Source organism: Thunnus maccoyii, chromosome 12 (assembly GCF_910596095.1).
Source record: "Thunnus maccoyii chromosome 12, fThuMac1.1, whole genome shotgun sequence".
Lineage (NCBI taxonomy): Eukaryota > Metazoa > Chordata > Actinopteri > Scombriformes > Scombridae > Thunnus > Thunnus maccoyii.
The window spans coordinates 9,312,516-9,329,850 of record NC_056544.1 but is presented as its reverse complement, the minus strand read 5'-3'; the positions used below and the strand labels follow the sequence as shown (position 1 = coordinate 9,329,850).

The window sequence follows — 17,335 nt, the reverse complement described above, 5'->3', positions numbered from 1 at the left end:
TGAAAGTTAACAAACAGAGAGAAAAAAAAATTAAAATATTACTGTTTGTCATTGAGTTCATGAGCACAAAGAGTACTACTGATTAATGCTGAATTTTGTAATATTTCCAGCTAATAAATTTTGTGTATATATCCATCTGTAAGTAGGAGTGCGGTGAAACTCTCAAATTGGCATATTTACTGAGCGTGACAATGCTTTCAATACTAATAATAAGAAATGTTGATCTCATTTGTTTCTTGTTGTTTGTTGTTTCCATGCTAATTCCTCATCACTGTGAATGATATATGCACTTTCATGTTATCTGGTTGATAAATTACATTTTGTCTGTGAATCAACCACAAAGAGGTGAAACAACTTGACACTCCATCATCTTTGTTGTAATCTGAGCCTGCAGAAAGTTACAGATTTTAGTTTGTTAATGTCCAACATGTGATATTTTGATTGTTGTGCGAGAGGCAGGAACTTGAGTGCAATCATATAAAATAAAAAAAAGTGTTTTAATACATTGAATTTGTTCTCATTGGAATTCCATGTTCATTCATTCTTTGCCAGTTGTAGTCTTTGAGTCCGTGCCATGAACACACAAAGGATTTAGTGTGAACACTTACTGAGTCTTTATTTTCAAGCTTAATAATGGTGCATTTAGACAGTAAAAACATGCAATACATGTGCTTATCAGTACATTGATCCATTATTGACAGCAACCTGCACAGCGGTGTGTTTTTTTGGTACCAATTATGTGCAGGTGTTCTTTTGATGATGTTCAGCAGTAGTCCATTTTATTCTAATGGCAAAACAATAACTGGATAAATACCACAAGAGCTGTGAAGTCTTAAATGGGCAATCTCATCTCCTTTGTTGTTTCTATCTTTATTTCCCTTTCACTTGTGTCTGCTTTACAAATTTAATTTAATCTTCCTTTCACAGACTTTGATTTTTTTCCCCGCTGAGTGTTTTTGCCAGTTTAGCCCATTCAGATCAGGCTGGTCCTGCTGGAGGATGTCTCTCTCCTGGTCTGGCTCACCTGTCCCCCTGAGACACTGAACACCCTGACAGCTTGAGTCCCCGGCCTCCTCGCTCTGCTCACTCTCATCATCCTCCTCCTCCTCCTCTGCTCTCTTCTCCTCTTCAGGTAGACCAGCACATTATAGCCCACTACTGCTAGAGCCATGCCCAGCCCAGCAGCCATCAGCACCAGACCAGACACCAACATTTCCCTGCTGTCATAACCTTGGCTGCCAATCGTGGCCACACAGAGCAGCACTGTCCCACAGAGCATCACTGCCAGCCCCACAGCTAGGATCAGCGCTGGGTCAGCCTGCCCACCGCTCTTCAGCTGGTCGATCCGACGCCGGCTGCGCACACAGTTCATATCCTGGATGGCAGAGCTGAGGAGCTGCTTGAGCAGAACAGCCAGGGCCAAGAGGCACAGGGTGGTGCCCACCCCAAGACGCCACTCCCCGGACAGGCTGGTGGTAGTGGAGAGGAGGCCCACGCCGCCAAGGCCCAGCCCTAGTATGAGAGCGACTGAAGCACAGTAACACAGCAGGGAGTGGCGTGGCTCTCTGAACCACAACAGCTCCACCTGATCCTCCAGGACACGCCGCTGGATCAGGGTGGGGTCCAGGTGGAACTCTGGGGGATAACGGATGGTATGGCGTGGCTGATAGAAGGCCTGCATCTCAGGCATGATGGTGGTCACAACTCAGCCATCCAAAAACCAGACACCTTGTAACATTGTGCAGAATTTGGGTTGATGATCAGAATACAACATAACAAACAGAATGGTCTTAAAAACATTTCAACAGTTAGTTTTCTTTTTACCACATCTATATATGTATTATCGGCTGAAAGAGAGGAGTATCATGTGCATTATCTCGACTGATGTGAGAACATTTACTCACCTGATGTTAGATGAGTGTTATGTGTTGCTGTCCATCCATCTGCGTCCCATCAGATAACCTTGGTCATAGCATTACAACAGTTAGTTTGGAGGATCCTACAGTTGTTTGGTCTTGTTGTTTCATTCTTTAGAGGAGATGCTCTCCTTCTGAGTCATGTGTGAAAGTAATCCAACTTCAACAATTTTTTTTTCAGTTGCTTGAGGAATTAATTTGAACTGCAGAGGCTGGTTTCAAAGATGAAACTCGATGTAGATGGTAGACAAATCCTGATTTCAAGCTGAAGGTAGTAAAGCAGCAATGACCCAACAGTACAAAAGTAGGAACTCCCACAACTTATTACAAGTAGAGAACTGAGAATGATGCTGACATGGACATGACCCCAGTGCCAGGCGCAACAGCTGACCCCGACCCTCCCCCTGCCCCCACCACCCCGTTCTCTCATCACACGGGAACACCATCTTGTCTGGTTAAGTGGGAAAAAGACGGGTCACAATAGCAGTGTTGGATCATGGTTTGGAAGAAGATTGGCAACATTGTCTACCGTGCTCACACACAGACAATGGGCTGCCCGATGAACACAATGACTGTGCTGCAGAAGGCGGGTGGTGGTGTGTGTGAGTTGAGGAGGGTTGTTGCGTTGCTGTTGTGGAGGGCTGAGTGATGTCAGTGTGTACTGATAATGGTGTTTCTGTGATCCAAAGGATAGCGTCACTCACACACTAAGCTGACCTCTTAGATTGGCCACAGTGAACGCTGCCTCTCCTCAGAGGGATTCTTACTGACCTGTGCCTGCTGATCTGTGACTTCCACTAATATACCTGCCAACACTGAAAATATTTCTTTAAAAGATTTTGCCTTGAATTTAAGGGAAAAGTTCAACACTTTGGAAAATATACTCATTATCTTTCTTTCTTTCTTGCAGAGAGTTACATGAGATACCACTCTCATGCCTGTACGATATGAAACTACAGCCAGGAGATGATTAGCTAAGCATAGAATAAAGACTGAATGCTGGGAGAAACAGCTATCATGGCTCTGTCCAAAGGTCTTACAGGGAAATTCTGAGAAATAGTCAGTTCCACACCTCCCCAGAAAACCACAACATGTAATTTTTACACTTCTGTTTCTGTATTTTATACTTTTGTTTTGGCAAATGAGATATAATGTGTTTATTAGTGAGCTTTAGAGGTGCTGGTAGTGAATATTTTTTAACTTTGGACAGAGCTAGGCTAGCTGTTTTCCTGTGGTCAGTCTTAATGCTAAGTTAAGCTAGCCATCTCCTGTCTCCTGTTACATACTGATGCAGATATGAGAGTATTAATCTTCTCATTTACTAAAAACAGATAAGCATATGTCCCCAAAATGTAAAACAGTTCCTTTAATAACATGACTTAATCTACCTGATGTATTTACATTTCTTCCCCAGAATCTTGGCACTTAAGAAGCCAAATTTCAGTACACTTGTGTTTTGGTTTGTTGCTAATCAATCATCTTGGGAAGACACAGCTGAAACTGTTCAATAGCTGTTTCATACGGTTTGTTCCAGTGCCAAGCCCTTGCTCTCACATATGCTAGTTTGCTGGTACACCTAAATGGAACAAGACTTGATGCTGATTGATGTTGATTGATTAGTTACACCTGTGCTTCTCTTGCACTGAGAAGTCAAAGTGTCTGCAGTAAGAAAGCTCTGCTTGACAGATACATCATAACCACACAGATTTATCACATGGTAAGGCATTTACTTTCTTTTACTGACTCTTCAATTTATAATCTTGAGTCTTCACATTAACGATCAATGATTTTGATTTTTGAATGAAATTTCCATTTGTAGCAGCCAACTTGTGGCTACCATGTCTAAAAATACACTACCTACAGAGTGCACTTTCTCCCCCTGGTGGACAATATCACTAAATGTACAATTCAGCTTTGGAATCTTTGAAACTTTGAATCTCATCCGAAGTTAAAGGTTAAAATAAAATCCTCAACTAATAAATTAATCTAAATTGTTACTTTGTCATAATGAGAAAAAAGTATGATGGAGGCAGACAAGAGGATAATACAGGGGGAATGAACTAATGATGGAACAGATAGACATTTTTGGTTTGTACATGGTGTTTATTCTGTCTGTCTTTTCCTCTTCCTGTGGTTGGTCCTTGAAACCTTTTATCTATTATCAAAGATGGTGATGTAATTGAGACATTTTTTATCAGATTCTTATCACGGTTATGCTACATGTTATGATTAGAAAATTATTGCTTACCGCTGTTTTTCTATAGTCTACTCTTTTGTCCTGACATTTGAAATGTTAAAAACATCCACTGGGCTGACTCACTAATAACTATAATACCCTAGAGTCATGTTGTGCTTTTGTGTAACTGTAAGAAGTATAATTTCTTTCTAAAGCCAGATCTTACAAGAATTACAAGAGTGTCATATATTATAATGCCACAGGTAGTACTGAGTACTGACATAGGGTCAGCAGGTGCTGATCAATCTGCTAATTATGTTGATGTAGTTGAAGTACCAGTTTATTTTATAGTAAAAATAAATCAATAGAATAAACAAAATCTGACTTTAAAGAGTCACTCATTGATTTGTCTCTGGTCAGTCTGATTCAACCACTAGGTGGCAATAAATAACCATCAGTGTTTTCCAAGTCCCTTAAGCAATACTGTACAGTTCTGCTGTTTTATTGTTTGATAAAGGTAGCTAAAATTCCGGCATGTTATATACAGTGTAATCCATATGGGTTTGGACAGTGATGCACTTTTTCTTTCACTATTATTGGCAAGTACTTCATTAAGGATGTGTACCTCAAAGATGACTTTGACCTCCTAATCACTGGTTCATTTCAAAAATAATAACCAGTGGGAAATGTGTCATTGGCAAAATACTGAGGGGCTGCACTTTACATCACTTTGAATGTGCCTCTTAAAAAGACCGTGTTATTGAAAGTCACACATTGACAAAACAATATTTATTCAATTCATTGAAATTGGGTGGGTATCTGTTATATATGCAGTTTCTTCTGAAAGTTTATAAATGCAACTTGTGCCATTTCCTGTAAAGATGACTCGACTGTACAGTTACATACAATGTTGTATTCCTGTGCAAAATGTGTGATGTTGTTGTTGTCATCCTGCAGGGGGCAGCAGCCTCAAGGTTAGCGCAGCAGCCTGCAAAATGTCCCTGTAAAAATATTGGATGCACCACTTATACTAGCCCAGTGGTGAAAAGTAAACAAGTACATTTACTCAAGTACTGTACTTAAGTACAATTTTGAGGTACCAGCATTTTACTCAAGTATTTCTGTTTGATGTGACTTAATACTTTCATTCCACTACATTTCAGAGGGAAACATTGTGCTTTCTACTCCACTACATTTATTTGACAGATTTAGTCACTAGTTACTTTACAGATTTGACACAATGGATAATATAACAGTCTTTTCAAATACAACACATTGTTAAAGATGAAACCAGTGGTTTCCAACCTTTTTGACTTTTGACGTCTTACAAAAAGCCGTGTGTAGTCGGGGTCACATTTCAGATGTCTATGAGTTGTTAACAGCTCCACCAAATAATGATTTTTCCCTCTAAACTTCTCACATGGTTTGATTTCAATAAATGTTCAAATGATCCAAAATTTCACCAAAAATCAAAGATAAGAGAGAAAATCCAAAAACTGAAAACAGATTTTTGTATCAGAACTTTGTTTTTTCTTCTTTTCCATTAATCATCTCATGACCCCTCTGATTTATCTAGTGACCCTGAACCACTGGACTAAACTAGCTAACTGTATATAAAGTAGTTGAAACTAGCTCCACTTCCAGCAGCTACAACAGTAACATGCTGTTTACACATTGATGCTTCAGTATTAATAATCTAATGATGTCATATATAATAATATATCAGTCAGAGGGACCAAACCACTACTGCAATACTTTAACTACATTTTGCTACTAATACTTTTACCTTTTTTTTTAACTTAGTTTTTCATGTAGGACTTTTACTTGTAGTGGAGTATTTTACATTGCTGTATTGGTACTTTTACTTAAATAAAGGATCTGAATACTCCTTCAACCACTGTACTAGTATATATGTATATGCACATGGAAGCATAGCCAACTGAGCACAGAAGCAATCCAGCAGAGGACATGCACCCACCAGGGCCCCAAAAGTCCTTTCATTTTTCGCCATTTAAGCAAATTACCTTGTCTTAATTTATATTTGCATGATATATTCCACATGTATCATAAAAAATAGCAGAAATACATCCTTCAATATCACTTATATTAGAACACTGTACAGCAATAATTTACAGTTTCTACAAGTTTCCAAACATTTAGTTGTAAACTAGGAAGCTGCGTTGGGTCTGTGTGTGGGAGGAAAAAAAGCTTTTAAAAATGTGATAGTTGGTTATGGTTAGATTAGTGTAGGGGGCTGTAAGAGCGTTAGGTCTTGACTGTGGCCTCTGCAAACCTGCAGCAGTATGCTACTTGCAGTATGCTGTCTGACAAATTGGACTCCAAGCATTCGCTACAGAGAGATTTGTGCGAACACTTTCTCACTCTGGCCCAACACTACCGCAGCTGATTTCACTGGCAGGTGCAGCATCAACCGGAGAGGATGAACCAATCTCACGGTTGCAGACCACTGGGCTAGACAAACAGGGTTTGTGACAAGAGCCTTGCTGTTCCAGTTTCCCTCAACCAGCTGGTGAAAGGTGAGAGGAAACAGCGAGCAAATGTGTCTCTCTCATCTCTCAACAGCAGCTGTTGAGGTGTTCTTGAGCAAGGTACTTAAACTTAATTGCTTCAATGCTCAGAGGCCATCACTGGAGAGCTATACTGTAACTGAACCATAAAGCCTATCGATGCCAGTTTCTGCAGCTGTGTGAATGTAGAGTGGTGGGGGGGAGTATGCATGCTCAGCAAATGTCCCCTAAAGGTTAATTAAATAAGAAATGTGGCCAGAGAAGAAGTCACACTATTTACTGAAATGCTGTTCACATGCAAGAGGAACTGGAACAGATTTCTGTGATCGCTGTAACTGTATGTGAGGATGATGGAAGCCTTTCCTGAATCCAAAATGTTGAGGAAATGTGGCACATCATCCTGCCTACTTGCTGCTGTGACAAATGAAAGGGATCTGCTGCCAATTCTTGAGGCCCCTGACAATATGTGACACACCAGGCAAACACAGACAGACCTTACCAATCCTGACATTTTAGAGCTCCTTGCAATACAACTTTTTCCAAAAATTAGGAGCCCTGGTACAGACATAGTTTATAACTATAGGTGTCAGTCAGGCAGTAACTTACAACTAGAGATGTGTCATGAAGTGGTTTAATTTCAGTAACAGCACTGATAATTGAGATGATAATTGCAAACAGTCTGTCAAGAAGCTTGAGTGATGAAGGATTTTGATGTGGCATGTGCTGTAGTCTACAGAATAGTAAGAACTGTTCTACTGTTTTACAAGATACGTCTGCAATGTATCCATTTCTGGAGAAAGTAGTAGTTGAAATATATGTATATATGAAATATACACACACCTCTGCTCAGCAGTGTCAGAATCAGGTTTATTAAGTAGGTTTGCACATACAAGGAATTTGCTGTGGCGTTGTTGTGGTGTGTAACAGTCAAAAAATATACACAAAGTTAAGTAATCCTAAATAATCTAAAACAAGAAAGAATTACAATAGAAAGAAAAACAAATATGTAAAATATATTCTAAGTGAGAGGAACTGCTACAGGTTTATATAATATTAAATATTAAATATTAAATAGAGGAGAATGAGATGAGTGTACAAAATACTGACCAGGAGTAAACAGTATGCAGTGTGCATTAATAATAATAATAATAATGATAATAATACAAATAGTATTAATGTAAAGTGCCATGTAAGATCAAAGATCACAGATGTGCAAATGTGAGGTTGTGGGGTGTTACGTTAATATTACGTGTAATGTCCATGGGGGGATAGAATCTGTGTCAGTGGGGGTCCCAGGCCTTATTGATGAGGCCAGCTGTAGACGTGAGGTTTTGGTCTTGACAGACCTCAGCCTCTTTCAGAAGGGGAGCATTTCAAAAAGTTTATGTCTGGGGTGGGAGGGGTCGGCCATGATCTTTCCTGCTCGCCTCAGTGTCCTGGAGGCATGCAGGTCCTGGAGGGACAGTAGATTGCATTGATCGCCTTTTCGGCACAGTGGATGAGATGGTGCAGTCTGCCCTTGTCCTTGTTAGTTGCAGCAGCATACCAGATGGTGATGAAGGAGGTGAAGATGGACTCAATGATGGTGGTATAGAAGTGCACCATCACTGACTTTGGAAAGTTGAATTTCTTCAGCTGCCACAGGAAGTACATCATCTGCTGAGCCTTCTTGGTGAGGGAGCTGATGTTCATCTCACACTTGAAGTCCTGGCTGATGATGGTTCCCAAGAAGCAAAGGACTCCACAGTGTCAACTGGGTGATGCGGGCAGGTGGGGCTGCGTTCCCTCTGAAATCCACAACCATCTCCACTATCTTTAGAGTGTTAAGCTCCATGTTGTATTGTCAGCACCGAGTCACCAGGTGGTCAATCTCCCTCCTGTAGGGCAGTCTCATCCCCACCAAAGTTGAGTCCAATGAGAGTGGTGTCATCTGCAAACTTCAGGAACTTGACGGACTGATGACTGGAGGTGCAGCTGTTGGTGTACAGGGAGAAGAATAGAGGGGAAAGGACACAGCTTTGAGGGAAACCCGTGCTCAGAGGTGGGCAGTTGTGGAGAGGCCAGATGTCATGACTGTCCCATTGTCTTTCATATTGACAGTAGAACTCATTCAGGTCATTGGCCAAGTGCAAGTCATTAGTGGAGTGGGTGGCTCAGTTTATAGTTGGTGATCTGTCTGAGGCCCTTCCAGACAGGGGCCGAGTTGTTTTATGAGAACTGCTGTTGAAGTTTCTCAGAGTACAGATGTTTAGCATTTCTCACGACCTAAACCTGTATTTAGACTCTTTAAACTGGTCCTTGTCCCCACTCCTAAAAGCTTCCTCCTTTTCCAACCTTAACTGTCAGCGTTTAGCTGTAAACCAGGGTTTGTCATTGTTGTAACTAACCCTGGTGCCTGATGGTACACAGCTGTTGTCACAGAAGCTGATGTATGACGTCACAGACTATGTGTACTCATCCAGACTGTTGGAAGCGGTCCTGAAAACATCCCAGTCAGTACAGTCCAAGCACATAGCTTCACTGGTCCACTTCTTAGATGTCCTCACAACATCTTAGAGAGTTTTAATTTTTGCCTGTATGCAGGAATCAGATGAACTATGGTGTGGTCAGAGTGATCCAGTGCAGCGCAGGAGAAGGGATGATAGATAGACACTGTTGATTGTAAGTGTAACAATGATCTAAAGTGTTCTCCCCTCGGACATTTAATCAGCTGACGGTATTTAGAGAGGCTGAGATTCCCTTTGTTAAAGTTGCCAAGGACAATAATGAAAGAGTCTGGCTTTGTCTGCTCTACACACAGTATCTGGTCAGGGAGCATGTGCTGTGCCTCCTGCACTAGAATCCCCTCAATAGCTACATGGGAAATGTTGGATATCGAGTAATATGGACTGACAAAACTTTGCAATTTGCAAGATTTTTTAGCTATTAGTGGCATGGCTCTAAGGATGGCAATTGCAGCCAATCAGACCACCATCTTGGTCCAGACTGAAATATCTCAACTTTTGGATGGATTGCCATGAAATTTTGTAATGAATTTTGTGATTCCCTAATGTCTCCTCTGGCAACACCATGAAGTTTACATTTTTGGTTTTGAGTGAAATAGTACTGACTCTCATATTCCCCACAGGATGAATTATAATAACTTTTGTCATCCCCTGACTTTCTATTGGCAACATCATTACATCAAACTTTAATTTGAACTGCAAACCTAAGTACATTCCTATCTGCCTCGGCTGTACTTTTTTCTTTCTGCTGTTAAATAGCAAATGCTAGCATGTCAATAAGCTGAACTAAACACAGTAATCTAGGATGGTGAACATGATAAATACTATACCTAAACATGAGCATTTACATTGTCACTATGAGAATGTGAGCATACTGGCATTAGCATTTAACTAAAAGCACCACTCTGTCTAAGTACAACCTCACAGAGCTGCTGGTGTGGCTCTCTTCATTTTGGGCTTGAAATGAATTTACAATTTAATTTTATAGAACTGTTGTTTTTGTCAATTATTGAATGCATGAAGAGGGTCAAGGTTGTTAACCTATAGCAACACCTTAGTTTTCCGAGGCATACACCAGCCAGCCTGCCAGAGCAGGGACAGCACAGTCTACAGTGTGTTTGGTATGCAAAATCTGCTCTATAGTATTTCTTTATTTTCAGTTGACTGACAATCTCTCTTTCTCTCTCTCTCTCTTTCAGATATACATTGCCTCCTACTTAATCCTTGGTGCGCTAAAAGCATTTTCATTTAGTCATGACTCACTCCTCACAGCAAATTGACTCTAAACTCAATTTAGTTTGTGTTATCTCTGATAGGTGGAAATCAGTTTTGCGACTAAACCAAAACCATTTCTTGCACCACATCAATATGCATCGCTTTAATTTTTACTTGAAAGAACTAGATGAGCATGAATGCTAATACATACTGTACTTAACATGTTATAATTACCTTTGGAAATACAAAACCTGCAGCATGTAAGCTGTTTCTATGAGCAGCTGTTTCTGTTCATGTTACATAATGAGCCTACATTGCATTATGGGGTGATATACCCTAAGATGATGGAAATTACAAATAAAAGCTCAAACTTTGTGATTCCAAAGTTATTTGCCTGAAAACTTTGAGTATATTTTCCTGTATGGCTAAACATCTTGGTCACAGCTCATCAGAACGAGTCTTTCCAATGAGGTGGGCCTGAAATGAGCTAATATCACTGATGACTGATAGTACTAACATGCTCATTTCCAGACAGTAATTCCTGTTACATATTTGAACACTCATTTAACAACCATTGTGTTTTTGCTTTCAGTCTGGTCCTGCTGCCTCATTCTTACTGGATGGTTGCTGTGCAACCATGACAACAGGCCCCAACTACCATGATTCAACTTAGTTGGTTATGAATTGTATTGTTGGTGCAAATGTGTGCATATATGTGCCAGTGTTGCTTTGTGTATTTACTATACATTGAGGTTAGGATGGGGATTAAGTTATCCTTCAGCTTATCTCCATTAAAATGACTGATTACGCTGTCGGCAATGGCCGTGGCCTAGATTTGAAAGACAGCCTCGTTAACTCTGGCTGGAAGCCATGAGACCCTGTAAATACAACTGATGCACTTTTATCTGCAGACAAGTATTACCTCATTGTGTTTAGAAAGAGCAATAAAGCTGCAGTTTGCCTAATGGAAGAGGTACAGGGGGCCTTTTCCTGTTGCTGCTGCTGCTGCTGAGGAACTGTACAGTCTGCGGCTCACCTTAGCATTCGCATAATTTGCATATAGATGAGAATCATATCACATTATTGCTTAGGGGGTATATTAATAATGGGGTTGTTGAACAGGATATGGTGCTGTACAAAAGCTGATGCTGAAACAGGTGGGACTGGGAGTGTTTTCTTTCATTCTGTTGTTTACATTTTTAAAAACGTTTGTTGCTTGTGCGGATTCACTGTTACATCCCTGCGTAGACCTCTAGCTAGGAACTTTACAGAGGTTTTTCTAAATTACTCCCCCCAAACTGCACAAAAAAACACCACAGGGACACAAAATTGCTTGACCTCCTGATCCCCTCCTATCTGCTCCTGCTAGTCCCCACCACTATACCGCTATCACCTGTCTGTCATGCCCTAAAATTGATTTTGCTGGCTCAGTGGGTGTGACATGGACAACCAAAGGTCTACACCCCCACACTACCCAATACATACCACACATACAGTAGCAGTGCTTCCAATACTCCCTACTCAATTTGACTACAAAACTGATAAGCTACCTGTGAAATAATCTTTCCATCAACAACCCTTAACTGCCTGGAAACTGGTTTATAAACACATTTTTTCCACATGTTAATTTTACATATGGAATAATAAAAATATTCAGTACAAGAATAAATCTCTGACAGGAAATTTTATACCGGTTGAACAACTTCTTAATGCAGATGGTCATTTGTAACATATTAGGAATATCATACGGGGGGTTGCTCTTCCTCCAGGGAGATGTTTTTGGGCATCCCTTTATGGAGAATTGAATTGGCATAATATATGTTTAACTGATGATAAATATTGTGTTATTAACAACATAAAAGAGGGATTTTTTTTTAGGATTTTGCACCAGATGTACCCATTTTTTCCATTGCATTTCAACAAAAATATTCTGGACAGACATGGAGCATTATATAAGGACAAAGACTGAGCAAAGGATCCATCTAAGAGATTCTTCTTTGTTTTGAAGACAATGTGATGGACAAAGATCTTATTTTCTTTGTACATATTTTCTTTGTCATAAAAAGAAGTGGTCTGACTTCAAACTGAAATTGAACTTCGGACATTTTTGTCATGAGTTAGATATTTCACAAGCAAGAAAGCAATGAAAACAGTATTTTTGGGGAATATGGTATATGCTCATAGTTTATTTATTTTTAAAAATATATATACATGTACCTATATAGGCTATGTATGTAGGCTACTGTTTATATATATATGTGTGTGTGTGTGTGTGTGTGTGTAATGATATATGGTTATATGTATAGTTATAGTAGATAATTATTTAGTTTCTTTTCTTTTTGTACTTGATTTTTTATTTGTATCCACTGGTTATATCTGGGCTGTTTTTCCATCTGCTATCCACATATCTGTGGGCAGCAGCACTAGAAGTTAGCTGACATAACTTGGTGATAGTTTCTTCTAGTTCAAGAGGACATAAAGGCTTGAACTGTGTCGCTTTTATAATAGTGAGTTCATATAACTTTAAGTCTTTTCCAAAAATGATAACAGACAAAGCCAGTACTGTAGAAATATTAAATTATTATAACAGTCATGTCTCCATCAGCGGACTAACTGATAGGCAACATAAACAACTGACAAAAACAATGTAAAACAGCATTAGCAAAGAAGAAAAGTGATCACAGCAGTTACTCCACTTGCTAGCAGGGTATTTCATTAAAAGCAAACGAGATAGCAGTTACATCAAACAGCCATTTACTGCAGTGCTAATGTGATGTTAATTTGTCCATGCCTGTGGTCAGGAAATACTTGTTATGAATTTGTGATGTGGGAGAAGATGATACATAACAATAGCTCCATATTTTGTTTTAGGGATAACAGCAGGTTGTTTCAAGCCTTCACCATGAACATATTGATATGAACTCTTTGTTGGGGGCTTTGAGTTAGGCCACGCTTCTCGTGTAATACATCAATACATTTATAATAAATCTCATCTGATCTGTGTTGTGTTACTGTGTTTGATTGATTTGCAATAGCCACAATATTATACAAAATGTTTTACAAATTTAAGGCTGAATCAATGGTTCATTCAAGATCTTTAACTTCATGAAAACGTTATTGAAAAGGTTTTAACCTTTTCTCTAAAAATAAATAATAAGTGAAAATATTAACTCAAGGTCCACTCCACTACATTTTTCATGGGCTTTCTAATGTATTTCATGGTCTTCTGCAGCGGTTAGAGATAAGTCAGTTGTTATCACATGACCTTTATATCGATATACAGTATGTGTGGTAATAATAATAATCATAGCAATACATTTTAACATGATTTAACTAGTTAATTAAATGAAACAAATAAGCAAGCAAACAAAAACAAAAAACGAATGAAAATAAATCAATGTTTGGGTACTTCTGAAGTCAGAAATATTCACTATTAAGTTGTGTATCATTGAGTTATTTGAACTCAAATCAGAACAGCAAATAATTTGTCATATAGGCTAATAAGGCAGCATGTTTTTGTGTAATGATTATGAATGCACAACTGCTGTAGTTGTGTAGTAGGCTAGTGTGCTGTTTGTACTTCCTCTTCTTGGAAATGTTGTTACGTTTCCATATTCTATTCTATTCTATTCTATTCTATTCTTGAGATTTGAGTTCATTCTGGTCTTGGAAACAGTATTTGATATCACAGTTTCACCCCAAGGTCCATTTAATAGCTATTACCAGTGAAAGAGTGAAAGCTGAACTGCTACGAAATGGACCTTGAGATGAGGGGAGATTCTATTCTATTCTATTCTATTCTATTCTATTTTATTCTATTCTATTCTATTCTATTCTATTCTCCTCTTCTCCCCGCCCCCCGCTCTGTCGTCACGCTCCGGGCAGCCAGTGAGGCGGAGGGAGGGGGTGTTTCACGGCGGAGAGGCAGGCAGCGGCGTCGCAGCGCTACAAGAGCGGCTCTCGGGCTTTGTTTTGTGGATGTGAATGAGCTCCATCACCTCCACCAGAAATGTGGACGGATATAAGGACGCTGCTACTTTTTCATTTGTTAGTCCTGAGGCTTCATTTCTCAGAAGGTCAGTGCTTATCCCACCCGTGTTTTCTCGTGTGTGACATTAAATGAAATATCAAATTATAATCGGTGGTGTGTGTGTGTATGTGCATATGTGTGTATGTGTATGTGTGTGTGATGGGCTGTAGAGGTGAGAGACTGGAAGCGCTCCCGGCACTACGCGCGCGTGTACGTTTTAATACCAAGAGAGAAAAAGACAAAAACACTTTTCTCTAATATGAATTCTCAATAATATGAGTTTTATCAGTTTTAATAGGAGGTATCTCGGTCGCTGAATGAATTACTGTGGCGTGTCTGTCATGTGTTTGCTGGCTGTGAGCGTCCATACTGCATCAGAGGTATTAGACTCTAGTAACCCAGACTGAATCTTTGTCTTCACGTTGTGGAGAATTACTGTATGTCCGGCAGACACGGGGCCCTCTCTTGCTGTTTCCCCTCTTTTCCTCCCCCCAGAACAGTTTTTAATTATCTTGAAAGAGTAGACCAATAACTGAAAGCAAACACAGCCCCGTGACGCTCCCAGCGCCTCAGCCAATTGACCCGAATGAATGCTGAATATCAATTAGGCATTCATTTGCAAATGACAGTTGAACTACTAGCGGATACTACTCACTATGTGCGTTTGTTGCTGATCCATCTGGACCCTGTCTCCCCCCCTTTTTTTTCCAGCAACGGATGAGTGTGAGGATGGACAGTTTCAGTGCAACAACAAAAGGTGTATACCAACCATCTGGAGGTGCGACGATGACGACGACTGTTCAGACAACAGTGATGAAGAAAACTGTCGTAAGTGTTCAAATCAGTGGAGAACCAATGAAAAATGAATGTCTGTCATACGCTTAACTGTGATTATTAAGATGCCATGCAGATATCACAGTGAATGGGAATAACCTGTTACAGCAATATTAAAATACAAATTAATCATAAATAAATGAAATTTGAGTTGAGAAAATGTGCACTGAGACACAAAAACATCACATTATATTCTTATTATACTAGGTAGTCCAGAAAGTGTTTTTTTTTTCATAATGAAAAATGTTCTAAAAGTTAAAAAACTAATTAGATTCATATCATTAATCACATCACAATACCTGGAACAACTCCAATCAGCTATCCATTATAGCCTGACTTAATGGTCTGTTCATGACTGGAATGTGTATTGAAGCTTCTCCATCTTAATGAGCTGTATTTTCTCATAATGTTAACAGTTATGGACTCAAAAATGCATCCACATCTCCCTGGGTTCCCTATTAGTATTTTATTTATTTTTTTTCTATTTGTATTTTGTACATGGCAGTGCCTTATTTTTAGAAAGGCAGAGAAGCTTACAGAGTTTATAGAGATACAGGCACAAATAAAATAATGTTTTTGAGTGGGGATTAGGCTTGTGTGTGTGTGTGTGTGTGTGTGTGTGTGTGTTGTGTGTGTGTGTGTGTGCCCCAGGCCCTGAATGTGTGCAGGTGATTTCATTCCTACTCCTCCTATAGAAAGCTCAACAAGCATGTTTTTTTTTAAAATGAGGGTTGATTAGGTGGAACCATTTTCCAATCATCTTCAAATGAAAAGCTGTCCAGCTGAGAGACAGATTGCGTGGTGCTTCGGTCTAGTGCGCAAGGCTTTGACAGGTATCTTGGATGTGTTGTTCTGCGTGGAAATAATGGAATTCCAGTTTCCTTTCTGACTGCGAGCCAGTGGCCTATATTTTGGAAGAATTGCTTGCTCTGAAACCAGTGAAGTTGTGCCAAAGCTGACTCCAAGCTCTGCATGTTTGCCGTGCAGCTATGTTCTTTTGTGTCTGGGTTAATTGTGGCTCGAGAGGAATTCCTGCACCTCCCCACACATGCAAACATACAGTACATACTCTCTATTTCTCCTCACACCTCTCTCTCTCGCTCTCTCTCTTTCTGTCTTTGTTTCTGTCTCCCGCAAACTCCCACACACACACGCACACACTCAGACCTGCTGTATACAACCACCTCATGAATCTTATGCGCTGCCAGCATGTGCGTTAATCTGGAGGTGTTGCCATTGTTGCCCGGTCTGTGAGATCAGCAGAACATGTCCTCGGGCATGCCAAAGAAAGCAGGTCATTTGGAGCATCTTTGCTCCTAAAACATTCATGTGTCACTGCTTCACACACACACACACACACAAAAACCCCCTGATGTTAGAGAAAATCATTACACTGTCTGGCTTTATTTCCTTTTACTTCTTTTATTAATAAAACAGGAAATTGTCTGGGAAGGTTTTATTACCCACTGTGTGTTCTCCGTCAGGCAGAGCTTCTGACACATTTAAGATTTGAGTGAAAACACTCCTCCTGAAAGCCTCTTTAGCCGAGACAACCGTCACCCGCCATTTGATGATTGACAGTCTGTCTTTACTTGCTATTATATTAGAGAGTGGCCTTCAGTCTGTCTCCATTTCTTTTCCTCATACTGTATGTGCGTGGGCAGGCAGATGATGCTGGTAGGTCTGTGCGGAGTCAGCTCTGTCTCTGCATTGACATCCTTGTAGTGTTTGACCAATGACTGGCTAAGGATGTTAGTTATTCAACTTTTACTCTGTTTGATTTGGACAAGAGGCTCTCTGGTGCAATGTGCAGCTCTGGCAATATTTAATTAATGTGTTACTGTTACAGTAAAGTGATTCTCGGGGGTTGCTCCTGTAAACCCTTTTTCTATTTCTACATCTGAGGAGGCTTAAAGACTGAGGATAGTAATGTAATGCAGTGAAGTGTAAACTTGTACAACATACGCTGCACATGGGGAGAGTGCGGTGAGGATTTAGCTTTTACACACAGCAAATCCTGTGCAGAAATGACACAGTTAAGTTTCTTGTTGACTATGACGCATTTTTAAATTAAGTTTCTGAGCGGATGAAAGGACGGTCTCACTTTTTTTTTAGTCTTCTTGTATTCACAA

General features: G+C 39.9%; 2 protein-coding genes and 1 long non-coding RNA gene across 5 annotated transcripts in view; 2 read left to right on the top strand and 1 right to left on the bottom strand.

The window, feature by feature from the left end:
* Nucleotides 1-566: 566 nt before the first annotated feature.
* LOC121909101 (transmembrane protein 125-like) lies at nt 567-3,383 on the bottom strand. Of its 2 annotated transcripts, XM_042429510.1 has the most exons (3): nt 3,305-3,383; nt 1,905-1,962; nt 567-1,728 (listed from the first exon to the last, which is right to left on the bottom strand). In XM_042429510.1, the coding sequence occupies exon 3, from the start codon at nt 1,688-1,690 to the stop codon at nt 974-976; it is 717 nt and encodes a 238-aa protein (XP_042285444.1). In that variant the 5' UTR covers nt 1,691-1,728; nt 1,905-1,962; nt 3,305-3,383; the 3' UTR covers nt 567-973. The 2 variants fall into 2 exon arrangements, with proteins under 2 accessions (XP_042285444.1, XP_042285443.1); XM_042429509.1 differs by lacking the exon at nt 3,305-3,383 and having other exon boundaries at nt 1,905-2,253.
* A 75-nt stretch (nt 3,384-3,458) lies between these two features.
* Nucleotides 3,459-10,643, top strand: LOC121908430. Its single transcript, XR_006099230.1, has 3 exons — nt 3,459-3,633; nt 6,512-6,629; nt 10,324-10,643. It is a non-coding gene; the product is annotated as an uncharacterized LOC121908430 (long non-coding RNA).
* A 3,616-nt stretch (nt 10,644-14,259) lies between these two features.
* Nucleotides 14,260-17,335, top strand: part of LOC121908429 (low-density lipoprotein receptor-related protein 8-like) — an 80,779-nt gene continuing 77,703 nt past the window's right edge. For both annotated transcript variants that reach the window (XM_042428442.1, XM_042428441.1), the window contains exons 1-2: nt 14,260-14,415; nt 15,081-15,197. In XM_042428442.1, coding sequence (XP_042284376.1) covers nt 14,349-14,415; nt 15,081-15,197 — 184 coding nt within the window. In that variant the 5' untranslated portion in view covers nt 14,260-14,348. The remainder of the gene's footprint in view (nt 14,416-15,080; nt 15,198-17,335) is intronic.

Excerpts from the sequence above, each read along its gene's own strand:
- LOC121909101 (XM_042429510.1), bottom strand. The coding sequence starts at position 1,690 with ATGCCTGAGATGCAGGCCTTCTATCAGCCACGCCATACCATCCGTTAT.